General features: G+C 36.9%; 5 protein-coding genes across 7 annotated transcripts; 1 reads left to right on the forward strand and 4 right to left on the reverse strand.

Moving 5' to 3' along the window:
* Positions 1–2,165: 2,165 nt before the first annotated feature.
* On the reverse strand, positions 2,166–9,357 carry zgc:66427 (uncharacterized protein LOC406256 homolog). Its single transcript, XM_056478749.1, has 5 exons — positions 8,581–9,357; positions 7,380–7,475; positions 7,189–7,294; positions 7,004–7,096; positions 2,166–3,418 (listed from the first exon to the last, which is right to left on the reverse strand). The coding sequence occupies exons 1-4, from the start codon at positions 9,083–9,085 to the stop codon at positions 7,039–7,041; spliced, it is 765 nt and encodes a 254-aa protein (XP_056334724.1). The 5' UTR covers positions 9,086–9,357; the 3' UTR covers positions 2,166–3,418; positions 7,004–7,038.
* A 1,708-nt stretch (positions 9,358–11,065) lies between these two features.
* Positions 11,066–13,481, forward strand: cbln13 (cerebellin 13). Its single transcript, XM_056467459.1, has 4 exons — positions 11,066–11,311; positions 12,658–12,720; positions 12,792–12,923; positions 13,029–13,481. The coding sequence occupies exons 1-4, from the start codon at positions 11,146–11,148 to the stop codon at positions 13,304–13,306; spliced, it is 639 nt and encodes a 212-aa protein (XP_056323434.1). The 5' UTR covers positions 11,066–11,145; the 3' UTR covers positions 13,307–13,481.
* A 1,414-nt stretch (positions 13,482–14,895) lies between these two features.
* On the reverse strand, positions 14,896–18,356 carry hbl4 (hexose-binding lectin 4). Its single transcript, XM_056467467.1, has 5 exons — positions 18,252–18,356; positions 17,788–17,984; positions 17,611–17,697; positions 15,463–15,546; positions 14,896–15,367 (listed from the first exon to the last, which is right to left on the reverse strand). Exons 2-5 carry the CDS (start codon positions 17,972–17,974, stop codon positions 14,988–14,990), a joined length of 738 nt encoding a protein of 245 aa, XP_056323442.1. The 5' UTR covers positions 17,975–17,984; positions 18,252–18,356; the 3' UTR covers positions 14,896–14,987.
* A 1,876-nt stretch (positions 18,357–20,232) lies between these two features.
* Positions 20,233–22,678, reverse strand: mbl2 (mannose binding lectin 2). 2 transcript variants are annotated; one of them, XM_056478762.1, is made up of 4 exons: positions 22,450–22,678; positions 21,445–21,643; positions 21,286–21,363; positions 20,233–21,151 (listed from the first exon to the last, which is right to left on the reverse strand). In XM_056478762.1, exons 1-4 carry the CDS (start codon positions 22,645–22,647, stop codon positions 20,676–20,678), a joined length of 951 nt encoding a protein of 316 aa, XP_056334737.1. In that variant the 5' UTR covers positions 22,648–22,678; the 3' UTR covers positions 20,233–20,675. The 2 variants fall into 2 exon arrangements, with proteins under 2 accessions (XP_056334737.1, XP_056334746.1); XM_056478771.1 differs by having other exon boundaries at positions 21,445–21,686; positions 22,450–22,507.
* A 97-nt stretch (positions 22,679–22,775) lies between these two features.
* Positions 22,776–25,788, reverse strand: LOC130245972 (pulmonary surfactant-associated protein D-like). Of its 2 annotated transcripts, none has more exons than XM_056478782.1 (4): positions 25,684–25,788; positions 23,941–24,148; positions 23,783–23,860; positions 22,776–23,422 (listed from the first exon to the last, which is right to left on the reverse strand). In XM_056478782.1, exons 2-4 carry the CDS (start codon positions 24,146–24,148, stop codon positions 22,944–22,946), a joined length of 765 nt encoding a protein of 254 aa, XP_056334757.1. In that variant the 5' UTR covers positions 25,684–25,788; the 3' UTR covers positions 22,776–22,943. The 2 variants fall into 2 exon arrangements, with proteins under 2 accessions (XP_056334757.1, XP_056334765.1); XM_056478790.1 differs by having other exon boundaries at positions 23,941–24,151; positions 25,684–25,782.
* Between the last annotated feature and the right edge of the window lie 12 nt (positions 25,789–25,800).

Here is a 25,800-nt window from a genome sequence, read left to right on the forward strand (position 1 = left end):
TTGAAGGATTTCAGATATGCCCATTTAACATCTTCAAACTAATTTTAAAATACTATATATTTGAATCTTTCTCATCTAATGGTGCATTTATAGAAATGCACCAATGCGTGTCTGCAGAAATAATGCAGCATTTGATTTGACAGCAGTAACTTGCACATAACTTTAGGATCATCGTGAAAGTATGGTGATTTAACCATGTTTGTGTGGGTATGAGCAGTTTCATCAATGCAACCACAAAATGCAAGCGGAAAAAGAGCTGTTGAAATATAGGTTATACAAGATTTTGACACTTCATGGCAAAACCCTGAACTCATGCACAAGCACTTCCTTTTTAACTGAAATCAAAATGTTTACTATTTTGTGAAAGGAAGATCAGTGAAGGGAAAGTTCAGCTAAAATTAAAATAAATTTATCAGAATGTCTTCGTATGTTCAACAGAAGAAATAAACAGTGAGATTGCTTAAAATAAGGTTGTTTTGAGATTACCACATTTTATACTTTACAAAGACAGTAGTTTAATCACTGTTACTCTCACAACACATTCAAGTCAACCTAGGGCTATTTAACTTTACTTAATAGTAATTTACATTAAAGAGCACCTACTTTACCCTTTTTTCAAGATTTAAGATAGGTCTTTTATGTCTCCAGAAAGAAAAGTCTCTGTAAAGTTAACACTCATCAGATTATTTATTATAGCTTTCAGAATATTGAAATGTTCTGCTTAAACACAATGTAGCTGTTTTAGTTGTCTGTGCCTTTAATGCTAGTTTTCCCCGCCCACTTTTCCCACATGCCAGTCAGAGTGTGCCTCAATCTCCGTCTCGGCTGCGTCAGATAAACAGCACAGTGACAGACATGAAGCAGAGCTCACTTAACGTTTATGAGAAATACTACAGTAAGAAATTCACCAATGGTTATTTGTTGTGGAGTTAATTCAAGCCTTTCTGCAACAATGAAACACACACAATGCAGTTACAAAGTTCACGCACTCACACACAGAGAGTGCACGTTTAACTTTGCACAACAAATGTGACAGGATACATGTTAATATCCACCGCTGTATGGACATCAGTTATGTTAATGTACAAAATAAACCTTTTTATTTTAAAATAAATTTACTGTCCACAAACCGGGATTGAAGCATCTTATTTAATAATTGTACTGACATGTGGCTGTGGTGATAAAGACGATCAAATCGCTGTAATTCATTACAAACATGAGGTGCAGATGATCACAGAGAGCGAACAGATCTTTTAATTCCAGTTGCTTTGCGCATGTCCTGTCTCGTTGATATGATTATACATGTTACTATGGAGACATGTTAATACGTGGCTGTCAATCAATTCCGTGGGCGGGGAAACCACACTCCTCACGTTGCAGTGGGCTTAATAATGGGGGGGATTTGGATTTTTATTTTAACATCAGAAAGAAAAAAGAAAGAGAGAGACTTGTCTTATATCACTTCAATATGACTGTGGACACCTATACACACAGTTCTGTCCAAACAGCTTACCAAAAGATAATTTTCATCATAGGTGCCCTTTAAAAAAAAAAAAGACAACCAAAAGCACAACCACCATCACACTTAAGCATATTTATTGTAAAAAATACATATAAAAACAATTTATCGGACAATACAAAAGATTTAGGCATAGAAACAGCATCATGGACAAACAAAGGACAAAGCCATTTTGAAATGTTATACATATTTACACTTTAATAAATAAATACTCAATTGTTCTTTAGCAGAATGAAGGCAGATTGTCTGTTTGGGGATGTGAATATTTTCCAATCTTACTGACCTAAATAACATTCCCAAATCGTTCCAATTTGTCCGACAACTGGTCAACACACAGGATGAAGCGGGCAAAGACCCTTAGCACTGAATAATTACAGAACTTTCTATGGTATTTATACTGTGTATGTATTTTTGTATTAATAATAATATTAAAAACACCTTTGGAGTTAGCTAAGCCCCAGGTTAGTATAGTAAATATGAATATTGAGGTATGGCACCACATAAGTTAAAGGGCAAAGCTAACTTACAGAGCTTAAAAGATTGTCAAAAATACTCTGACAATACCTCCCCGTCCACAAAGCACTACACCAACACTAAACATAAATGTTACTGTAAAATGTTACTGTAAAATGACCCTCACCTCTTGGTTTTTTTTTTCAATGGGAAAGAACCGTTTGACTGACCTGTAATGAAAATACATTGCAATACTGCTCTCAAAATATGAATCCTTGAGCTAAGGCAAAAAAGGTAACAGACCAACTGATCGTTACAAGACACGATAGAATGATGAACACAATAACACACACCCACCATCAAAAAACCTCAAAATATTGAACAAGCATCTCTGTGGAGTGCTGTCGAAAATAAAAATCCTTTCCGAAGCACTTATTCCATTGTTCGTTTCAGGGGGGGGGGACGATGATGATGATGATGACATAGTCATAATTACCCATCAGCTGTTCTCAATCTCTATCCTCAGGCGAAGCATGTGCCATATGGCATTACTGCATCTGACACACATCTCAGCACCACAGATGGTCTCATTCAGTGCAGAGAAGGCCTGGTGTACAGCGTAAAGTGTTTTCTTACATCTGACACACAACAAAAAAATCCCAACCTGCCCTCCAAGAATAGTAAACGCTATCAGGTCATCATCATCTGCATTTAAGTACACACTTGAACACACACTTCACTGCAACCAAGAACACATCCATTAAGCTAGTGGAAGTTTCGCTCTGATCTGTCAACGATATACAATCTGATCAAGAGGTTAAAAAGAGCTTGATGTGGTATTGAGAGAGACTTTCGACTTAATGATGGATAAAATCACTAAAAATCTACTAAATCTGGAAAATTTTACTCTGCCTTTGAAATGTTCCTAAAGCAACAATGACCAAAAAAAAAAAAAAACTTTCCCCAAAAACAGTTTCATATCATTCGATATATAGAAAACATCATGCCTCGTATGTAATCCTGTGCAATATTTACGCATGTACAACTCATCACGGATCAAGTAGTTCATTCAAACCAATGCAACCCCAGCAGGCTGCTCAAACTAAGCCCGGCATAAATGACAGATCGCCACATTTGCATTGCCAAACACCATCCCCACAAACTGTTCCGTGTGTAACTTTCTCTCCGTCTTTTTCGAAGTTAAATTCAGTTTCACTCTGAGGTTTGAAGAGGAAAGGCAAGCAGAGCAAACCCGCCGTTCACGCAGATGTGGAGAGCAGAGAAAAGCCAAGTCCTAAGAGTCACGTCAGATTGTTAAAGCCAGGCTCACTCCCGAGCGATTAGTCTGACCACAAGTGTTGATGCTTGTTTTTAGTTTTTGTTCTTTTGTGTCTCTCACAATCCTCTCGTCAGAAAATAAATGCTCCTGCCAGGGGGTATTGTCTCCTGAAATAATGATGCAGAACAAATATTAGACAAGAGTGATAAATGCATTCTTATAAAACATATGGGCTTTTTTCTAAGGAAAACACAAGAACGGTCCCACAATTCCACAAAGGCTTTTCCCCCCATATAATCAAAGTCTAAGCAATTGAATAATTTTTATAAAAGTCTTGGAGGAAAACAAAAATTATGCAATTTGTTCAGTGAAAAATAGGAATAGTATGCTATTTTACTTTATACAAATGTAGAGTACACCAGACAATACGTATTTGGTTAAATATGCCGATGATACTGTGCTTTTATCCTTGCTTTCTCACTCAGACCAGGAACATGGTTCAGTCTTGCATGATTTTATCAAATGGTGGTGCAATAAAATGGAACTAGACCTGAATGTGTCAAAAACCAAAGAAATGTTATCAACTTTGACAAAAAAAAAAAGAAGAAAAAAGCCTGCTCTCCAAAGGGTGGTCAAGAAATGAGACACAGGTCAAGGTTGCGGAGGAATATAGGTACCTAGGAACAATTATTGACAACAGCTTGAAATTAGATCAAAACACACATACAATTATTAATAAGGCTCATCAACGACTGTGTTTATTGAGGAAACTCAACTCATTTAACGTTGAGAGTTATTCTTAAGCCCTTTTATAATTAATTTGTTGTAAGTATTTAGTCTTTTTCTATTATTTTCTGGTTTTCCTCACTGTCTATTAAAAACAAGAATCATCTTCGAGGCATTGTTAATTTGTGGTCAGAAATTTTAAGAGTTTTCCTGCAAAGTATTGCATCCTATTACGAACAGCATGTGTTGAGGATGGTGCATTAAATAATAAGAGATAGCACAAACTCCTTAAACAAATATTTTGAGCGGATGCCCCTTGGGCAACATCTAAGCACAATAAGATGTTCCACAAATCGTTATAAATTGACTTAAATGCCTGACGTAATTCGGTTAAGTAATAATAGTAGTTAATTGATGAATTATTATTATCATCATCATTTTTTATAAATTATAATTATCTAACTTTTTCAATTATTTTTCTTCAGTTTTTTGTTTGTGTACTTGATGTTAATGTGTGTCATTCTTGTTATATGTAAAGCACCACCATGTCCGAATGAATTGCCCATAAGAGGATTAAAGCTTAAAACTTAAACTTATGATTTCCATGATGTGATTATGTTTTTATGCCTGGAGTCCATATGCAGTCTTCAGTCGCAGAATTTGGAAAATTTTGGAAGAATAAATTAAAATGCTATACCGTACACCAGATCAAATCTTAATGTAGACTTGTATCTCTCAATGTTAAGCTAGTAAAACACTACTGACCTACAAAGTCTGCATGTCTCTGTGAATTCATGGTGTGGTTTCACTTTCACACATACTAAAGCATGTTTGTGGCGTTTTCAGTGTCTGTCGTCTCACTGTATGAGGACACTGATACATGAACTTCACAAGCGTTTTACCACCTTACGCTAGAAACTCCATAAAAGCTTGATTTAGCTTGAAGAAATTGTGACAGAAAGATACGATTATTGTAGACTAGATCTCAAAGTAGTATTAACAATAAAAAAAGGAATTATACCTCTATTAGGGCTGCACAATATTAGAAAAAACTGACATTGCGATATTTTATTTTTTCTAAGATAGGTCTGTTTGGAAAGAATTTATAGTTTTATATACACTGGGATAATTTCGTAAGATATCCAATCTCAAACATTGAGAAATACTGTAAAGCAGTGGTGCTCAACCCTGTTCCTGGAGATCTACCTTCCTGCAGATTTCAGTTGCAACCCATATCAAACACAGTTGACCAATGTCAAAGTTGACCAATCAGAAGGATAAACTCAATGAAGAACAAGCGCTGGATGATGTGTCAGTCATATCAAAGATAATAGTTTACCATAGACAAGGCTTTATAATGGCTGGCTGTGACTCGCCACCTAACAGGGCTTAAGCCTGGTTTATACTTCTGCGTCAAGTAATCGGCGTGACCCAATGCGCATGCAACACGCATAGCTGTGCATTCATACTTCTGCACGCTGTTTCTGTTTCAATAACACTCCTGAAACGCTAGTTGGCAATGACGCATTTCTGTTCCTTTGTGTCGAGTTTCTTTGATGGTGTTTTGTTTTTTCTGAACGCTTCCTTAATGTACAAGTGGTTCAAACTCGCTCTTTTGAGGCAGGAACCGGCAGATGTGCAACAACTTTAACCATGAGGTAAACACAAAACAAAACTTTACATTTGGAGCGTCTTCACGGGACTCAACACTTGTTAACAATTGCTCCTTCAGGCTCGCGCGACTCTCTGTCCCGCCCACACTCGTCAGCACCATCAAGCCGACCAATCACACAGCTTGCGCTTCACGTCGTTGCGACGTGTAGTTACTTTTTTGGAGAGGTGCGCATCAGCGACGCCGACAGCCACGGCGAGGGCTGCGTCCACGCATAAGCCGCACCGTAGCATTCGCTTGTCGCAGAAGTATAAATCAGCCTTTAGACAGAAAGTGCCACTTAATGAACATGCCTTAATTTCAATGGCTGTTTGTAGCTTCGCCAACCAAAGTGGAGCACCCCACCGATGTGCTTGCATGCGCACCGTATTAAAGTCCAAAAGTATCCATGCAATCAAAGACAAATCGTTGAAATCGGTCTATAAGCAGATGTGTATGAGCTTGACGTGGCCTTCAAATGTTCCAGCAAATGCTTTCAGAGCGATAATCAACTACTGCTGAGTTCTGACTGGCTGCACGTCTGTATACATGACCGCTCTTCCTGACGGTTGCACCATGAATGTCATTCACTGTCATTATTCAACATCATGTATATTGGAATAACAAATGTCCTTAAAAATCATATTACCATTATCAAAAAAAAATCTATTGATACTGAATCCATGGCTAGACTCACTCATGACGCATACAATTTTCCAGCAATCGGAATTTAGGCCTTGTATCCCACTTAAAAAAAAAAAGACATTTTGAAACATATCTCAGTGATTTTTGTTTATACAATAAAAACAAAGAGGCCCATTGTTGTAAAAGAGTTCTCAAAATATGATCCGTTTCAATGATTTTCAATTCTGAACTCAAGGACCCACTTTTCCCAACATTTTGCATGTCTTTCTATCATACTCAGTTCAGATCACGAAGCTCTTTTCAAACAAACATGTGCGATAAAGAAGGAAAAATAAACCAAAATGTGCAGATCAAAGAGTCCCAGAAAATGGCGCTGAAAATATAATGGTTTGAAATAAAATGATGACACTTGGATTTATTTTTTTACTTAAAACATTTCATATCACATCATATTTTCTTATTAATGCCATGTCAGCAACAACAGACCATTTTCAAGGCAAAAAACATTTTTAAAAACATTACAAATTTTTTTTTTTAATCATGAACTAGATAAGATTTTTAACGATAATACATGACAAAAAATCTATTTTTCTGGCGAAACATTGCTAAATATATCTGTGAGTGAGTTCATTTCATAAAAAAGCCTTCTGCAGTCATTAAAAGGGGGACAGTCCAACTTAAAACATTAAACAACTTTAATGAACTGATGTATTTGAATGAACAAACTCACCTGAGTCAAAGTGTCATTGCACGCGGTCACATGAATCAATCAAAAGGATGCTCAGGGCAGCACGGCTTCACTTTGCTCCATGTGTCAATGCAGCTGTTTAGAAAAAGATCAGCGATTATTCAATACAATCTTCAGAAAATTCTCTTTACTTGACCTTTTTTATTTAATATTTAATCAGTGTTTACCTCTTATGGTAGACACACAGGCAGGCCAGTCGAGCGATGGTTTCTCCTTGTAGCAGGTCTTCAAGACAGATTGAACACTCTCCACTGTCCTTAGCCAGCACATCCGCTGTTGGATAATAAGATGCAATTGAATCCAGAACTAAGATGTAGCAGAAGACAGACAATAATAAAAAAACAAATGGGATGCTTACTGTTATAAGGGAGAGGGGGAGAAGTCAGACAACTTAAAAGGTGGTCCTCAATCCGCCCTCCAGGGAACGGCTTGGTGCAAAAGGGACAACGAATAGCTGGAAAAAGAAGAAAAATATATCATGTAGGTGACCTATTATTATAAATTAGCGACACAGTAAGCGTTTTGTGAGACACAGGAGATTCACAATCATACACTCATGTGGCCCACTTTTCTGAACCCTCTGGCTGGACTTTGCCCAACTGACCAATATAGTGGAAAAACAAAATACGGAGATCAACAGTAAACTGGGCTCACGTTTGGTCTTTGCATTTCAATCCATCACGGATCATCCTGTCAGGAATGTCTGAAATGCCTATAAACCCCAATACCTGATTATACTGTGAGCTCAGTCTTACGCAGAACCATTAATCTTTGTTAGTCACCTTCCATGTTTTATATGCTATAAAACAAAAACACTACCTTGAATAACGGTCAATGGGGATTGCTAAAAGTACAAATAAAAGAAGTATACAACTGTAACGTATAACCAAACTTCCAAATAAGGTAACAAGCTTGTGAAAACGTCTTTGCATGTGGAAAACAATAAAACTTAAAAGAATGGTTAAGGTAAAAATGTACTCATTATTTACTTGCTCTTGAGTGGTTTGCCAAATCTTTGAATATCTTTATTCTGTTCAACACTAACGAACAGATTTGAAAAAAAAAAAAAAAAACTGAAAATCTGTAACTATTGATGCCCATAGTAGGAAAAACTAATTCTAGGTTTCCAACATTTTTCAAAACATCTTATCGTGTGTTTAACAGAAGAAAACAAGAACAGGGTAATTAAATTATGACAATTGTCATTTTTGGGTGAACTATCCTTTAAATACTATTTATTTTCTCCTTTTAAAAAGTGTGGTTTGAAAAAAGTAAAATGGCAAGTAAGTTGTCATGCCCTAGTTCTTTTGTGAATGCGATCCTGGAATGAAATAAAGTAAAAAATGATGATAAAATAAACACTGGCTTAACGTTAGTCGTTACTTACTTTGTATGACATAATAGTATGGCATATGGTGTTTAAATCCTAATATATAAACGGTGTTGAGTCAAACACATAGGATGTATTGTTTTGTAAACACAGCTGGCTTAAATGTCAAAACACAGACCGAACGAAGTGTAACATTTCAAACAAATAAACAATCAGCATTTCAACTTACCACCGTGCCGGTTGTTGACTCTGTAGAGGCCGATCCACGCCTCGGACACTGGCCGTGCGTGAGTGCCTCTCACCCGGGCAGACCTTGCCGTGACTCCGCTGGCGGAAGAATGGCGACCACCGGGCAAACGCTCGGAGAAAGTGCGCTGCGGTGCACGGCCTATTTCCTCCCCGCTCACAGGGCCTCCAGGACTGCCGTCGTCCTCGCGTTTCTCGTCGGCTCCATTCTCATCCGATGGCGAGGCCTCGCTGCTCAGAGACGGGGACGTGTGGCGGTCGGCAGGGCTGCCGTCGCTGCTCGCCTGCTGCCCGGTATCCGAGTCGCTACCCTCTTCTGACCGGCTGCGGTTCGTCTCGGAGTCGTGATCGAAACTCCCGGAGAACTCCACCATGAGGCTGGTGGGCCTGGTGCTCCGGATCCGTCGACATGACTCTCTCTTGATGCCGTCTTTATCAAAAGGTGTGGAGGCAGCCTCCTCGTGTAAACGGCTGGATCTCGTCCCCATGTCCGCCCGCGCGCAGAGCTCTAATAGCGGTCGATCGATGACTGATCAGCTAGCCCGATTACTTCCGTCACAGAGCCCTTGGGCCGTACAACCATAAGCCACATTTATTTGAAAGTCATAAAGATGGCACTGTGGATGCGCCGTATTTTAATTTCTCTTTCACTTATGACAACTTGCCTACCGCATTTTCCTGGCAGATTTGTCCTGTGGTGGTCCCTGTTTAATACACCATACCGGAAGCTGGGCTCTTTCCTTCTTGGTTTAACCGACAACGTGACGTCACGCCCTAAATTAACTTTTTATCCAATCACAGAGCAGGTGCATGGATGTTTGAAAAGTACCTGATTTTTTTTTGTTTAGTGACAAACAAACGCCTTACAGCAAGAAGGTCGCTGGTTCGAGCCCCGGCTGGGTAAGTTGGCGTTTCTGTGTGGAGTTTGCATGTTCTCCCTGTGTTCGCGTGGTTTTTAAACCCACGGTCGTATAGGGTTTCCCCTATACAAGTCCAAAGATATAGGTGAATTGGGTAGGGTAAATTGTCCATAGTGTATGTGTGCGAACGCAAGAGTGTATGGGTGTTTCCCAGTGATGGGTTACGGCTGGAAACATGCTGGATAAGTTGGCGGTTCATTCCGCTATGACAACCCCAGAATAATAAATGGACAAAGCCAAAAAGAAAATGAATGAATGAATGAATGAATATTTTAGTCATATATGCGGATTTATATTTGATATTTGGGGATTAAATTCTGAGTTGAATTCCTTGTTTTTTCTTAGTTTTATTAATAGTTATAATTAAAGTGTAGTGATTTGCATGTGTTTATTCATGTTTTTGTGATATAATTGTGAAAGTCACCGTAGTTTATACAAAGTTACAAAAGATTTAACATTTTCAGCTTTTATATACTGTATCGGAAGTAGTGGAAACTTTTCATCAGGCCTACATTCACACCATGTTTATGCTAATCAATTTCATATCATTTATCATTCAAAAGTTAATCTATTGCTTTCTAAAATGATTTAGATTTCTAAAATGTTCATTATATTCAGAAAAACAATGTTACTCTTTAATAAAATTTTGTGGAACCCAGGGGTGTTGTTAGACCCGATTTGGAGGGTGATCTTACTAAGCATGCCTCCTGATAGATTTTTTGTATGAAGTAAAAAGGAGGGATGAAGAGTCAGAGAGGTAGACTTAGTAAAACTAATTCTCTGCCATGTGTCAAGTCTAAGACAACATACAATTCTATAAAACATATTTTTGTATTCTAGAACTGTATATAGAATTTCATTCAAATGAAATTAATACTTATGCAAAAGATTTCTTAAATTATCTTAGCATCTCTTCAGTTGTCTTTACATTGTTTTCCAGTTACATGTAGGATTCATTCATTCATTTTCTTTTTCGGCTTAGTCCCTTTATTAATCTGGGGTCACCACAGCAGAATGAATCACCAACTTATCCAGCATATGTTTTACACAGCGGATGCCTTTCCAGCCACAACCTATCGCTGGGAAACACATGTAGGATTCATTTCTGTTATTTATTTAGAAAAAAAATTGTATAATAACAATAATACTTTTGTTTATTTAGAATAAATATTTTTGTATATAAATATATATATGTATTTATATATATATATATATATATATATATATATATATATATATATATATATATATATATATATATATATATATATATATATATATATATATATATATATATATATAATATTATTATTTATTTATTTTTTACATGGCGTGCCCCAGTAGAGATTTATGTCTAGCAACGCCCCTGGTGGAACCAAAGATGGGGTTTTCTATGGCATCAATAAAAAAAACAAACCAACAATCATGCTGAAAAAACACATTTAGAACCTTTCATTTTCAGCATGTCATTGTTTGTGACATTTAATCTCGTCAATTACTGATTAATCTGAATCTTTTTCATCTCCCAGTACAAACAATACAAGGGTCGTGTTTGCTTTTCAGCATCATGTGATTCCATACTGACCCAAACTCAGAAATCAAACATAAAAAGCATAAAAACAACACCCATGTATGCAGCTTTGAAAATGTCGGCTACTCAAAAGATGCTTTTATTGGTATGTGTCGGAGTCTCACTGGCACACGATTTAATTACACCAGAACAGTTAAAGAACATTGAGGCAAGACTAAAAGCTACAGAGGAAACAGTGAAAGAACTAAAGAGAGAGAATGAAGGTAAATATCTCAAATCAGTATTTATTTATTTATTTATCTTTTTTTTTATTTGCAAAAAAACTGTTGACATGTTTGTATCAATATTTGTATACAATACAGAATGTGAATATGAGAGAGAAAGAAAGAAAGACATAATAAAGAACATGAAATAAATTGAGAGTAAGACATTTAAGATTCTATTACAGTATATAAATTAAAGTCATTACAAAATGAAATAGTTTTGTTTGCTTTCTTATTTTCAGATAATGAATGATTTTTAAAAAATGACTAAACTCATATGGTAATATGGTTTGGTATAAGTAAATTTGCATTTGTGGATATGGAATTTACAAAAAAAAATAAAAATATTTATAACAAAACAAGCATTTTTTTTAGTAGAAACAAAGACAGGCAGTTTGGTAGCGCAGTGGGTAGTGCTGTGGCCTCACAGCAAAAAGGTCACTGATTCGAGCCCCGGCTGGGTCAGTTGGCATTTCTATGTGGAGTTTGCATGTTCGTGTGGGTTTCCTCCAGGTGCTTCGGTTTCCCCCACAAGTCCAAAGTCATGCGCTATAGGTGAATTGGGTATGCTAAAATTGTCCGTAGTGTGAACAAGGGCAGATTTAGTGATTTTGGGGCCCTAAGCTATTCCAGCCATGTGGCCCAAAAGTCCTAAAATGCACCTTTTGTACTTTAATTTCTTTAATTATTATTTTGCTGTTTTTTTTTCTTCTATCATTCAATCTCCTTTTCTACTTTTTATCTAAATGCAAAATAATAATAACATGTAAAGCATCTTGTAAAACATTTCAAATGATTTGTTTTCTTAAAATGAATCCACAACTAAACATAAGAAATTAACGATTTTGTTTTAAAACCTAAATCTTTACTGATTTGACTGCTGGACTGGTCCATGATTGAAGGTGGGGGACAAATTTGCGCAGATAATTAAGTTCAAATTAAACATTTTAGACCCTCACCATACAAAATAGAAAACGTTAGATATAATTTTTAGGTATCATATGTCTAGGTATTTATTTGGGGGCCCTCAGATTTCCTGGGGCCCTAAGTGGCCACTTACCTTGCTTATTGGTTAAATCCGCCCCTGTGTGTGAATGAGTGTATGGGTGTTTCCCTGTACTGCGTTGCAACTGGAAGAGCGTCCACTGCGTAAAACATATGCTGGATAAGTTGGCGGTTCATTCTGCTTTGGCGACCCCTGATTAATAAAGGGACTAAGCCAAAAAGAAAATGAAAGAATGAAAGATCTGTTTCACTTCACCTTTACAGGATTGTTGTTGAATCATAACATGAAACATAAAGTATGATGATATAATATAAATTCTGGAAATGTTTTTTTTAAACAGCTTTAAGGATATTGGCGAAAGGCTCAAGTGATAAACTTGAATCTATTGAAGCAGAAAATAAAGGTAAATTAAAATATGACTTGTGTAAATATGACAAAAACAAAACAAATCAAACTTCTTTTTTCTTTTCACAGCCAAAAAGGTTGCCTTTTCAGCTGGACTTTTGGCATCCGGATCACAACAAACTGGACCCTTTAATACTCGACAGACTCTGGTTTACAAAAAAATCTTCGCTAATTTTGGAAATGCTTATGACTCCAGCACTGGTAACCTGTGTTATTCATTTCTCTTTAACACATTTACTGTTATGCTAAAGTATGTTTTTAAATAACATTATTATTATTATAATTCTTGAATAATATTTCTCACAGGTATTTTCACAGCACCAGTGAATGGGGTCTATTTCTTCAGATTTTATGCTCATGCTCATCCAACTAATCAAATGGCTGTCAGTCTCCATAAAAATAATCAGATACAATGCTCAGTGTTTTCTCTGCGTCATGAGAGCAATGCTAATGGCAGCAATGGTGTCGTTCTCTCACTGGACAGGGGCGATCAATTGTTCACACAGCTGTGGGAGAAAAGCTGGGTTTATGATGATGATTACAGCTACACCAGTTTCAGCGGCTTTCTGCTTTTCCAGTTGTAATTGTCTACTGAATCCAAGATTTAATAAGACAAAACAATATTTATGTTACTATTCTCATATTGACGATATTTTGAGATGTTTATCTCAATAGACACCCAACATTTGCTATCTGTGGTCGTTTATTCACCAAGTTTGTTTCTTCAGATGTGATTATTTTTCCATTGCAAAAGATTATATCCATTTGTATTAAAACATTTTAATAATTAAAAAATTGTACAAATACTGGCTAATCATCATGTCATCATTTGCTTTATTGCAATTCATAAATATGAAATAAGATTAAATATGACTCACCTGATTTTCTTTATTATATAGAAGTTTTTAAAAAAACTATACCATAAACATTAACAATACTCAATAAGGCGACGCAGTGGCGTGGTAGTGCTGTTGCCTCACAGCAAGAAGGTCGCTGGTTCGAGCCTCGGCTGAGTCAGTTGCCGCTTCTGTGTGGAGTTTGCATGCTCTCCCTGCGTTCGCGTGGGTTTCCCCCACTGTGCAAAGCTGCGGCCCTCCAGGAACTGGCTTTGACACCTGTGGTTTAGTTCCTCCCGAAAATGAAAAGTCTGTCATCTTTTACTCATCATCAATGTTTTTCAAACCCATTAAAAAATTTAGATATCTTTAACCAAATTGGAACAATTTCTGTTCATCTATTTAAAGTCTGTTCAACCATATCTCCAACAATTCCAAACATTTATTCATTCACTCACCCTATTTATCAGGGGTAGCCATAACGGAATGAACACACATTTGTATAGAAATTTAAAATAAATAAATAAATTTGAATCAAGCTGTTATTTTAAGTCTTATGAAGAGACAAAATCTTATATTAAATAAGATTTTAAGGCTTTATCATTCTTTCATTCATTTTCTTTAGTCTTAGGTCTTAGTCTCTATTTCAGAGGTCGCCACAGCGGAATGAACCACCAACTATTCCAGCATATGCTTTACATAGCGGATTCCCTTCCAGCTGAAACCCAGTACTGGGAAACACCCATACACACTCAGTCACACACTCGTACACTATTCAATTTACCTATTGCGTATATCTTTGGATTGTGGGGGAAACCCGAGCACCCAGAGAAAACCCACGCCAACACAGGAAGAGCATGCAAACTCCACACAGAAATGCCAACTGGCCCAGCAGGACTCGAACCAGCGACCTTCTTGCAGTAAAGCAACAGTGCTAACCACTACGCAACCGTGCCGCCCTTTTTAAGCCTTTATTCACATGAATTGATAAATGATGTTTAGAAAATCAATTAAGTGTTAATCAAGTGTTAATTTTGAATCAAGCTCAAGTACACTTGCTTGATACACAAGTACTAATGTAAAATCTCACTTATTTGATTTAAAATATCTTCATTTTGGGTCACAAATAAGTACTAAAGTCTTATGACAAAGTAAATGACACCAAAAAGTTGATAGAACTTAAAACTAAATGTCCAGAGATGCACTATTAAGTAAACTCATTATTTATTAGTATCATTGCAACTTTAAAATCAAACACACATTACCTTGAACAATTCAATTTTTTTTAAGCAAAACTGAAAAAAAACTCGAAACAACAATCAACATGCTGCGGGATGTCTTTTCATAACAGAAACCTAATATTTTATTATTTGTGAGATCTCTTTGAATCCCTTTTTATTTAATCATCGTAACAATAACATAATCTGTTTCACAGTTCACACGCCACATGCCACTTGGAATTACAGTTAATGTCATTCCACACACCAGTTTTGTAAACAGCTGTACAATCTTCTGCCCCTCTATAATCATTCGGCTCATTTTCCTTCCAGTTGGTAAAAGTTAGAGGCTGGTCACTCGAATCTACAAAATGCCCTTCTTTCTTTGCATCTGTTGCACCAACATATACATAAGTAGACTCGAGGGCCTCTTGCAATGAAATCAGCACTTTATTCTCATCTTCACTTCTTGGCAGCACAATTTTAACCCCGGCGTCAGAGCAGAACTTCTGTGCCGTTTCAAAATTTCCTACCAGCCCATCAGACACGTAATACTTCTGTCCCACTTTCTTAACAATGCGAAATCCTAGGACTGAACATAAAAAAAGATTTTACCAGCATTTTCTTATTTAAACATTTTTTTAAATAATGAAAAAATACAGTGCAAACATTAATGAGTAGAAATACCTTTATCTATTACAGTGAGTCTGTCTGTAAGGTGTTTGACATCAGATCGAAGCTGTGTTACTATTGCATTTTGAACATCAGTCCCTGTAAAAGCACAGCAGAGTGAAAATCACAGGCAGAAAGTATGAAATAAACTATAGTCCCAATTATTTTGTACAGTGTTTAAGATATAATAACATATGAAGAGTTCAGATGCAAAAATCTCTGAAATTTTCTTCTAAAATTAGTATTTTTTCCAGCCTCCTATGTATGGGTTTTGTAATTTCACTTTTATGTTAAAGAATATGTTGATTTAATTTCCTTTAACATGAAATAACTGAACATAAACATAAGAGGCTGAGAAAATTTCAGATGACACTTAGAGGAACTCTTCACACTTGACTTCTAGGTGATCATTTTGAAAAGTGGCAGAAGGAAGTTTTTTTTTTATTAATCATCTGTAGAACTGCATCCCAATCATCACAAACACTGTAGAAGACCTATTGGAATCCTAATGGACCCATGATTCTCAGAAATCAGTCAAGTTTGGTGAAGGAACAATCATGGTTTGGGGTTACATTCAGCATGGGGGCGTGTGAGAGATCTGCAGAGTGGATGGCAACATCCACAGCCTGAGGTATCAAGACATTTGTCCTGCCCATTACATTACAAACCACAGGAGAGGGCAAATTCTTCAGCAGGATAGCTCTTCTTCTCATACTTCAGCCTCCACATCAAAGTTTCTGAAAGCAAAGCAGGTGAAGGTGCTCCAGCATTGGCCAGCCGAGTCACCAGCAATGAACATTATTGAGCATATCTGGGGTAAGATGGAGGAGGAGGCACTGAAGATGAATGCAGAAAATCTTGATGAACTCTGGGAGTCCTGCAAGAACACTTTCTTTGCCATTCCTGATGACTTTATTAATTAGTTATTTGAGTCATTGCAGAGATGTATGGATCGTCCGAACTCATGAGAGTCATACGCAATATGAATTCTTTTCCACTGCACCATAACTATATATTCTATACTGTACATTATTTCTGTAAAGTGACAAGACTTTTGTCTAAGCAAAGTCAGACCTTACTGTCCTAATTAATTAATTAAATATCAAAGCATGATTATATTTTATTTTGGTAAAATAAGCATAATCTAGAGGCCTTTGCCTTTCATATAAGCCACTTCTGATACCAAATGATCAACTAGAAATCAAGTTATTATTTGTTGTTCCTAAAACTTGGAGCGATGACAAGACTTTTGTCAGGTAGTGTACAGTTGAAGGCAAAATTATTATCCCTCCTGTGAAATTTTTATTCGTTTCAAGTAATTCCCAACTGATGTTTAACAAGGGGCAATATGGTGGCTAAGTGGTTAGCATAATTGCCTCACAGAAAGAAGGTCGCTGGTTTGATAAGCCCAAGGAAAGTGAGTATGTGAGTGAGTGTTTACAGGAGCAAGGACACATTTTCACAGTATTTCCAATTATATATTTTCTTGTGAAAGTCTTATTTCTTAGTTTGACTTGAATAAAAGCAATTTTTTTATTTTTGCAAAATTAACAAACTATTTTTAAGGTCAATATCATTAGCCCCATCAAGAAATTATTTGTTTTTCAATTGGCTACAGAACAAACTATTGTTGTCCAATTACTTGCCTAGTCAACCTAATTAACCTGTTAAGAATTTAAATGCACCTTAAGCCGAATACTAGCATCTATCTTGCAAAATAACTAGTAAAATATTATGTACTGTCATGACAAAGACTAAAGAAATTAATAATTAGAATTATTATGTTGAAATATGTGTTGAAAAAACTCTCAGTTAAACAGCTTTTTGAAAATGTTTGAATAAGAATGACAATTTTTCAGGAGGGCTAATAAGTTTGACTTCATCTGTAAAAGCTGTCAAAACAGGGATTGTGCTTGTGCAGTCTGACAAGCTAACGTCATTAAAAATTGTTAAAAATTGCAGTGTGAGTTGGGTTTAAGACGATATATACTGTCACAAGCAATAGTGTCATTAATACAGCCAATTAACATCTGCAGATTATGCAGCTAATTAGATTCCTTGGTCAACATTAAAACTGCATGACTACTGCAGAGATGCTCGAAAACCCTCCATCTCCCCCAACTCCACCTCTACAGATCTAGCTCAACTGTGCATTCATTTTACCTGATAAACCTGTATTTTCTCTGTCTCCTTTGGGTCCAGGAGCTCCAGGTGGTCCTATTTTTCCTGGGGGTCCCTGTGCACCAACTCCTAGAGAGAGAGAGAGAGAGATTTATTGTCATTGCCTTATAACGTTTCATCACTATAATAAAATTATACATAAAACAAACAACAACCAACCTAGATCTCCTTTTTCTCCTTTTGGTCCAGGGAACCCATCTCTTCCATCTCTGCCAGGGCTGCCATTGTTTCCAGGTATGCCAGGAACACCAGGATAGGATGGACAACTACTCTCAGACGCGGATATTATCAGCCCAAACTCCATCATGAGAAGTACAGCACAAAGCTGATGCTTTAACAGCGCCATCTGCTGCTCACTGTTAAAATTAGCAAACAAAATGTCTTGTTCTGTATAATGTTGTAGTTTATGCTTATTGATTTCAAACATTCGAATTGTTTCGAATTATAAAACATTACATTATAAATGAAAATAATGTCAGAACACATACAGGTGACTTTTGTCTCACATTTTTATTTCTGTACAAATAAGTCATTCTGGCCAAATGTGGTCTGACAAGCGGACAACACAAATGACTTAAATGGCATCCATTTACTTTAATAAAGGCATAATATAAGAATCTTACCAACAGATCACGCCTAGTGATGAATGTGAACAGTATTCAGACTCTTACTTCTACTCTATCCAACCGCTCTATTCCGCCTCGCTTACATACGTTCTAGTTTTAGAACATATAACTTTTGCTATGGTTACTTCTGCCGTCCACACGGACATTTAGACCCCCTAAAACGGAGGCGTAGCTGCCGAGATTCGCTCCCTGATTGGGGCGAACTGTTTCTCATTACAAAGTACACAAAGTTTGGACTTGCATTCTTTTTGTATCTGATTAGGGAGAATGAAGGCGGGTATATCTTAAGTGTACTTTATTACATCTCTCATTTCACCCTGGCTACACTGTTTCACTATAAAATGAAAACATGATATAAAGCACTGCCTATTTTCATTTTGATTTTAACGTACGACTCAAACATTCATTTAGAAGATGTTTTATCCAAAGTGGTTTTGAAAAGAATGGTTCAGGCCATTCATCGTAAAGCGGCAAAGAATCCAAAAGACTAGCTAGAAATACATTGTTACATTAAGGTGGCACCCCTATGAAGCTCCAGTAGGCATTGTGTCTGATTGCGTTAGTGACACCTCTGAAGCTCTTGGTGCTCCGGTCAGCGTTAGTGAAGCTCCTGAAGCTGCTAATAGTCTGGTCAGTGTTAGTGAAGCTCATGAAGCTGCTGGTGCTCTGGTCAGCATTAGTGAAGCTTGTGAAGCTCCAGGTGCGCTGGTCAGAGTTAGTAAAGCTCATAAAGCTGCTGGTGCTCTGGTCAGAGTTAGTAAAGCTCATGAAGCTGCTTGTGCTCTGGTTAGCATTAATGAAGCTGCTGGTGCGCTGGTCAGAGTTAGTGAAGCTCCTAAAGCTGCTGGTGCTTGGGCCAGCGTTAGTGAAGCTCCAGGGGCTCTGCTCAGCATTAATGAAGCTCCTGAATCTGCTGATGCTCTGGTCAGTGTTAGAGAAGCTCCTGATGATACTGCAATGAGCATTGTGTCTGTCACATGCCACAAAGCTACAATTCGCATTGTGTCTGAGCCAAGCGGATGCCACTGAAGCTCCGGTTCATTTCCAGTCTGACTTGAGTGAGGACATGCATCCTTATTTCAATTTTGCTCAGGTACAAAGGAGTCTTTAATTAGCACCTTTTTGCTAATTAGGTTTTAATTTGATAATGATTTTACATGTACTCTGGTAATTGATTAATTATATGAATTGTATTGAATATACTTTACTTATAATCATAAATCCAAATTAATTTAGATGAACAATTATTATAATTTCTTAATGTTTTTTAATTAATATAATTCATCAGTTTGGATGGGAGATGCCACTGTTTGCTTTTTAAAACAAATTCCCTTATTTAACTTTTACAGACATCTTCGACCGCTATGAAGTTCCAATCTGCTGGGTCAAGGAGGATTTGGAGCTGTTTGCAAAAGTAAGATCAATAAAAAATCAGTAAAAGATCAATCATTTGATTTTTACGTTTCTTTAATTGAATTTTAGCCGTCTTAATTACCTAGTAATTTCCTTCATTCAATTAGGATTAATAAAGGATTAAAGGATCAATAATTGGATGTCAATTGATTTTCCTCTTCTTTTTTGTTGAGCACCTGGAATACATCAACAATGTAAGTAGAGTGTGGTTTATATGTTTTATAGCATATTTTAATATTTGAAAATATAACCTTCATTTAACCATCATCAAATCTGTCTTTCTCTTAGCCATGGTCTGAGGGTTGTATCCCGATGGAGGTCGTTTTTATGGGTATGTACTGAAGCATTAGAATAAAATAAAAACTCAATTCTGATGTTTTAGAATTTTTTATTCTTAAAGTTTAATAAATGTTTCAATTTTACCTTTTCGTTTGTCTATGTCTGTTCAGGAAATGCAAAAAGAGTTACAACCATCCCCAATCTGATAAGGAATCTACATTTTTATGCAACTCGAAAAATTCCAGTCTATTCTAAAAGAAAAGAAAAACATTGAATGTCAACAGTCAAAGGTTCAAAGCATTTCATGCAACTGGCCACAGGATCAAAGTTCAATGACAAAACAAATCAAACGAAAACATTGCATATTTTTACAGCCAACCTGATTTGACCAAGTAGGACATGTTCCTGTATTAACATCTATGTTGACCCTGGAACAACATTCCAATGGACGAAGCTGAAGGAAAATGAATGAATGAAAGCATAATAATCTCTAATATAGATCAGTGGTTCAGATGTAGTTTTGGAAAAAAAGAGAAATTTTGAGTTTCTCTGGATTTAATGGATTTATCACATTTAATGGATTTATTATTTAATACAGTTGATCAAAAACGCATGTTCAGGTATATTATATCAAATATTAATTTCTTAACTCCTCTAAAGTTAAACGTGTTAGTAAAATATGACATATTTTTTGTGCAAAAAAACAACCTGTATAGTGTGGTATACATTCTATTTGATCTCTATTTCGCATATGATGGGTTGCAGACCATCACAGCTGAGATCGTCCCATGAGCCTGTGTCTGTAATAGCGCCGCAATCTTGAACTCCCTTATAGTTATCAGGCTGACCAGGATACCAGTTGGTAAACATCAACTTCTTTCCATCAGTGTCTACAAACTCTCCCTCTTTTTCTCTGTCTGTGATTCTAATAAATGCTTTCTTAGTAAAAGCACTGGATACTAATACTTTCATTAATGCATTGTTTTCTAAAAGACTTCTTGGCAAAACTAATGCTCCCCCATTGCCATTGCAGTACTGCATTCCTTTATCAAAAGACTCCTCGATGCCATCAGTAACGTAGTATTTTTGTCCAACTTTTTTGAACGTTTTAAAATTCACAACCTTCTCAATTAGAGCAATCTTGTCATTGAGTTTCTGGAGCTCAGATTTCAGTGAGTCAGACATGCTGTCCCGTCCTGGTAAGCCTGAAAATTGACAAAGGGATGAAAAGACATATGAGGGTATAGTTTTTTGTATTAAATATAATCTTTTTACAATTCAAAGAATATGATTATGTTCACAAATAAGTTCATTTGAACGTTTATATAATGTTATATACCTGATGGTCCTCTTTCACCCTTTGCTCCGGCTGGTCCAGGTGGTCCTGCTTTACCTGGTGGCCCCTGCACATTCACTCCTGAGACAGTATAGTAGTATAAAACACACTTTATTGGAATCAGTGAAACAGCGATTCACATATTTACTTTCTCACACAAACCTGGCTCTCCCTTCTCTCCTTTGGGTCCAGTGGCTCCATCTCTTCCGTCTCTGCCAGGCAGACCGTTGTGCCCAGGAGTGCCAGGAACTCCAGCATAAGCAGGACAGCTCAGGGTTTGAGGGTCAGCAGCTTCAGCCAGCAGCAGCAGAGCAAGCTGAAGGAGCAGAAGAGCTCTGAGGAACAGCTTCAACAGCGTCATCTGCCGGGACACATAGGAAAGCCTCACAGAAGTTTTCCACAATCTGGAAAAGATGACTACTTACTCGTTTGTTGTTTACTTGAGTATAAATTCTTCAACTTAAGGTACCTCAGATAAATAGGGTTAAATTTTGGAAGATTAATTATGGTGCATATTATTAGCATATAAGCGGTTTAGTAGTGTATTACAATATATACAGTACTAATACAGTTCTGCACAATCATATCGCTTATCACGCCTAAAGAAAACTTATTACAGAAAAACGTATAATTAGTGAATATGTTCTTTAAAAACAATATTATCGCAATGTTTGCTATATGGGAAAAATTTAACCTCTTCAGAAAGGTTGCCAGTGGAGTAAACAGAATTTTAATTTCCATACGGATAAAAAAAGATCGGCCAAATGACAATAATTCATTCATTCATTTTTTTTTCGGCTTAGTCCCTTTATTAATCCAGGGTCGCCACAGCGGAATGAACCACTAACTTATCCAGCACGTTTTATGCGGCTGGATGCCCTTCCAGCCCCAACCCATCACTGGGAAACCGAATGACATTTTTAAAACTAAATTACCATTTATGTATTATTTCTTGACGGATTTAGACTTTTGGATTTAATTTTTGATGAATGAATTTATAAAAGTTCTTCATGTGGTCCATTTGGATTACAATGTAATAATTATAACACAAAACAGAGTCCATCGTTATGCTTCTTTGCTGGATAAAAGTCTGCAGTTCACCATTTCTGTTATTTTTTATTATTTTATCTATTTACTGATATTTTAAGATAATGTTCAGGTACTTACAAGTTTAATGAAGAAGCCAAAGTGTAGCAAGTCCGTACTGTCAACTGACAAGCGAGGAGTGTCTTCTGGGTTAAAATATATAGGCTTGTTGTTGTGAATCTTGTATTCCAAAAAAAAAACGTCTCTTCCTCTCAGGATATGCCGCCCATTCAATGCACAATGTGTTTTTAGGTGTGTTTTATTCACCCAACTTCCCATATTTTTACAACCTGGTTAACTGTTTACTATACTTAAAGATCATGTGCCAAAAGACTTAATTTAGGTGCATATTTTAATCAATCATGAACTGTACACATTGTTGTTTCCATAACATTTTATACATTTATTTATTTAATTTTTTGTTAGGTACATTAAATGTAACATTTTGCATACTGAAGAACATGCTTCACAATCAAATCTAAACTATTTTATAAAGCATAGTATCTCATAGGTTGTTTAAAAATTCTTAATACTGAATTTCTGCATTTTCATTTGATTCAAATATGGTAGAGTTTCTACTTGATGTCTATTTCGCATATAATAGGACGTATATCACCACAATTTCCATCATCCCAAGTGCCAGAAACATCTATTACACCACAGTCTTGTGCTCCCCGGTAATCATCAGGCTGCCTAGGACCCCAGTTGGTAAAAGTTAGTTGCTTCCCCTCAATGTCTACAAACTGTCCCTCTATTTCTCTGTCTGTGACTCCAATATACGGCTTTCCAGTAGTTAAAGCACTGGATACTGACACCCTGACTAAAGCCTGGTTTTCTGCAGCAGTTTTTGGCACAACTAATGTTCCACCAGCATCCTTGCAGAATTTTATGCCATCATTAAAAGTTCCCAAAATGCCATCAGTGATGTAATATTTCTGTCCAACTTTCCTCAAGTTGCTGAAACTCGCAGCTTTCTCAATCGTGGCAAACTTGGCTTTAAGATTCTGGATCTCGGATTTCAGGGACTCAATAACACTTTCACTTCCAGGAGATCCTGAATGAAGAGCAATTATATTATTAGGTGTAAATACATTTAATGTTCATGCACAATTTTACATGATGAAGTCCCCAAATTTCAGTTGATAAATTTTGGTAATACTTTACTTTCAGGACCAATTCTCACTATTGAAAAATGGCTAATTAGCAGAATATTACAAAAAAATGGCTGTTTATTCAGAATGTTTATTCTGCCATATTTCAGATCTCTTAATACTACCCCACACCTAAACATAATAGCGCCTTATTAATTATTAATAGGCAGCAAATTAGATGTTTATGCTAGTTAGTTATTAGTTTGAATTAGTGCCCAAACTTAAGTGTGACCATAATTTTAAACTTCAATAGCTAATAATACCTGGTGGACCCCTTTCACCCTGCGGCCCATCAGGTCCAGGTGGTCCTGCTTTACCAGGAGGTCCCTGCACACTCACTCCTGTAAGCAAAAATGTCATATATTAAGGAAGAACTGAAATGAACAACAAGCTCTTTCACTCATCAATCCCAGACACAAACCTGGCTCTCCCTTCTCTCCTTTGGGTCCAGTGGCTCCATCTCTTCCGTCTTTCCCGTCTCTGCCAGGCAGACCGTTGTGTCCTGGAGTGCCAGGAACTCCAGCATAAGCAGAACAGTTCAGGGTTTGAGGGTCAGCACCTCCAACCAGCAGGTGCAGAACAAGCTGAAGGAGCAGAAGAGCCCTGAGGAACAGCTTCAACAGCGCCATCTGCTGGGACAAACAGGAAAACCTCACAGAACCTTTCCACAATCTGTAAAAGAAGACTCGTTTTTTAAAGAGCCCATATTATGGGTTTTTGAAAATGCTCTTCCATATAGTGTGTCACACAGCTCTAAGTGAAGTGAAATGTCCAGCTAAGGCTTAAATCTGTAAGTGTACAGTGTTTAAAACTATTGATTCATCTATAAAAGAGTCGACTCATAGTGCTTCAAACGAGTCGTCTTGATAACGAGTCATTAGGTGTTTCGTGATGACGCGGCTACAAAACACAAGTAGTTGCGCGCGCAAACCCGGGAGATTCGAAACCTGCGGCCCCGCCCACTAACAGAAAATGGGGAGGTTATTATTTGCGGATATAACTGAGGACGTGGGTGGTGAGGGAGGTGTCGCCAACGCCGACGCCGCTATGGACGCACAGGCCCTGTGTGTGTGTGTGTGTGTGTGTGTGTGTGTGAAAAGAGCAGGTAGACTGTGATGGGCTAGGAGATCTCCTTGCCAGTTCTTGGACTTTTTGCTTGATAAAATAGTTAGTCGTCGGTATTTTCTAGTCCATCGTCTGTATTTACATTCACCCACTGGCAGCCAAAATCCACTATAAAGCGTGTGTGCAATTTGACTACTTTTATATTGTTGATTATCAGCTGGGCATTTCACTCTGTCTCGTGCTGAAGCCTGTCAGTGTCGTCAACCAATCGCAGCAGGCTGTCATCGGTCCAATTAGCGCAAATTAGCTTCGCGCTGAGGAGGGGTTTGGGAACAAATGAATCGCTGAACGATTCATATGGGAGTCGCTGGGATAATTAGGTAAAAATAAATGCAGATTATAAGACCATCAAAGTGTTTTTTGACCTTGCATGCATATTAGACTGTTGTTGGAGACCCTTACAACCTAAATATGACCCTATTTCATATATAATATGGGCTCTTTAAGTTTACTGGAGATTAAATCCTTCAATTTAAGGCACCGCAGATAAATAGGGTTAAACTTTTGGAAAATTAATTATGGTGCATATTATTAGCATAAGCGGTTTAGCAGTATATTACAATGTATACAGTACAGTTCTGAACGATCATATAGCTTATCGTGCCTAAACAAAACTACAACCTTACCTTACTTACCAACATGCGGTAGGAGTTTATTAAAGAAAAACTTATAATTAGTGAATATGTGTTCTTTAAAAACAATATTATCGAAATTTTTGCTCTATGACGAAATATGATACCGCTTCAGAAAGGTGTGACTGCCAATGGAGTATACTGGATTCCCCCTCTTCCCCCATACATTTTTAAGTTAAATAACAATTCATTTAATATTTCTTTACTGAATATGACTGATTTAATTTTTGATTAATGAATTTCTAAAAGTTCTTCATGTGGTCCATCTGGGTAAGCATGGTATAATTATAACACAAAATAGAGTCTATCGTTATGCTTCTTTGCTGGATAAAAGTCTGCAGTTCACCATTATTTTTTAATTCTTTCATTTATTTACTGATATTTTAAGATAACATGCAGGTACTTACCAGTTTAATAAAGGAGCCAATGTGTGGCAAGTCTGACTGGCGAGGAGGGTCGTTTGGTTTAAAATCTGTATACTTGTTGTGAATCTTGTATTCTAAAAAAATCTCTCTTCCTCTCAG

This window comes from Danio aesculapii, chromosome 2 (assembly GCF_903798145.1).
Source record: "Danio aesculapii chromosome 2, fDanAes4.1, whole genome shotgun sequence".
Taxonomy (NCBI): Eukaryota; Metazoa; Chordata; class Actinopteri; order Cypriniformes; family Danionidae; genus Danio; species Danio aesculapii.

What these genes read in the sequence shown, in the direction of transcription:
- zgc:66427 (XM_056478749.1), bottom strand. Translation starts at nt 9,085, where the DNA reads ATGGGGACGAGATCCAGCCGTTTACACGAGGAGGCTGCCTCCACACCT. An exon ending in AGTCAACAACCGGCACGGTG is followed by an intron (nt 7,476 to 8,580) that starts GTAAGTTGAAAT and finishes TTCTTTTTCCAG; the next exon opens with CTATTCGTTGTCCCTTTTGC. An exon ending in CTGTGTGTCTACCATAAGAG is followed by an intron (nt 7,097 to 7,188) that starts GTAAACACTGAT and finishes TTTTCTAAACAG; the next exon opens with CTGCATTGACACATGGAGCA.
- mbl2 (XM_056478762.1), bottom strand. Translation starts at nt 22,647, where the DNA reads ATGGGAAGTTGGGTGAATAAAACACACCTAAAAACACATTGTGCATTG. An exon ending in TTGGCTTCTTCATTAAACTT is followed by an intron (nt 21,644 to 22,449) that starts GTAAGTACCTGA and finishes GTGTCCCGGCAG; the next exon opens with ATGACGCTGTTGAAGCTGTT. An exon ending in AGGAGAGAAGGGAGAGCCAG is followed by an intron (nt 21,364 to 21,444) that starts GTTTGTGTGAGA and finishes ATACTGTCTCAG; the next exon opens with GAGTGAATGTGCAGGGGCCA.
- LOC130245972 (XM_056478782.1), bottom strand. Translation starts at nt 24,148, where the DNA reads ATGGCGCTGTTGAAGCTGTTCCTCAGGGCTCTTCTGCTCCTTCAGCTT. An exon ending in AGGAGAGAAGGGAGAGCCAG is followed by an intron (nt 23,861 to 23,940) that starts GTTTGTGTCTGG and finishes TTTTGCTTACAG; the next exon opens with GAGTGAGTGTGCAGGGACCT. An exon ending in GGGTGAAAGGGGTCCACCAG is followed by an intron (nt 23,423 to 23,782) that starts GTATTATTAGCT and finishes CTCTTCATTCAG; the next exon opens with GATCTCCTGGAAGTGAAAGT.
- hbl4 (XM_056467467.1), bottom strand. Translation starts at nt 17,974, where the DNA reads ATGGCGCTGTTAAAGCATCAGCTTTGTGCTGTACTTCTCATGATGGAG. An exon ending in AGGAGAAAAAGGAGATCTAG is followed by an intron (nt 17,698 to 17,787) that starts GTTGGTTGTTGT and finishes CTCTCTCTCTAG; the next exon opens with GAGTTGGTGCACAGGGACCC. An exon ending in ACTCACTGTAATAGATAAAG is followed by an intron (nt 15,368 to 15,462) that starts GTATTTCTACTC and finishes TTTTATGTTCAG; the next exon opens with TCCTAGGATTTCGCATTGTT.
- cbln13 (XM_056467459.1), top strand. Translation starts at nt 11,146, where the DNA reads ATGTATGCAGCTTTGAAAATGTCGGCTACTCAAAAGATGCTTTTATTG. An exon ending in TATTGAAGCAGAAAATAAAG is followed by an intron (nt 12,721 to 12,791) that starts GTAAATTAAAAT and finishes TTCTTTTCACAG; the next exon opens with CCAAAAAGGTTGCCTTTTCA. An exon ending in TGCTTATGACTCCAGCACTG is followed by an intron (nt 12,924 to 13,028) that starts GTAACCTGTGTT and finishes TATTTCTCACAG; the next exon opens with GTATTTTCACAGCACCAGTG.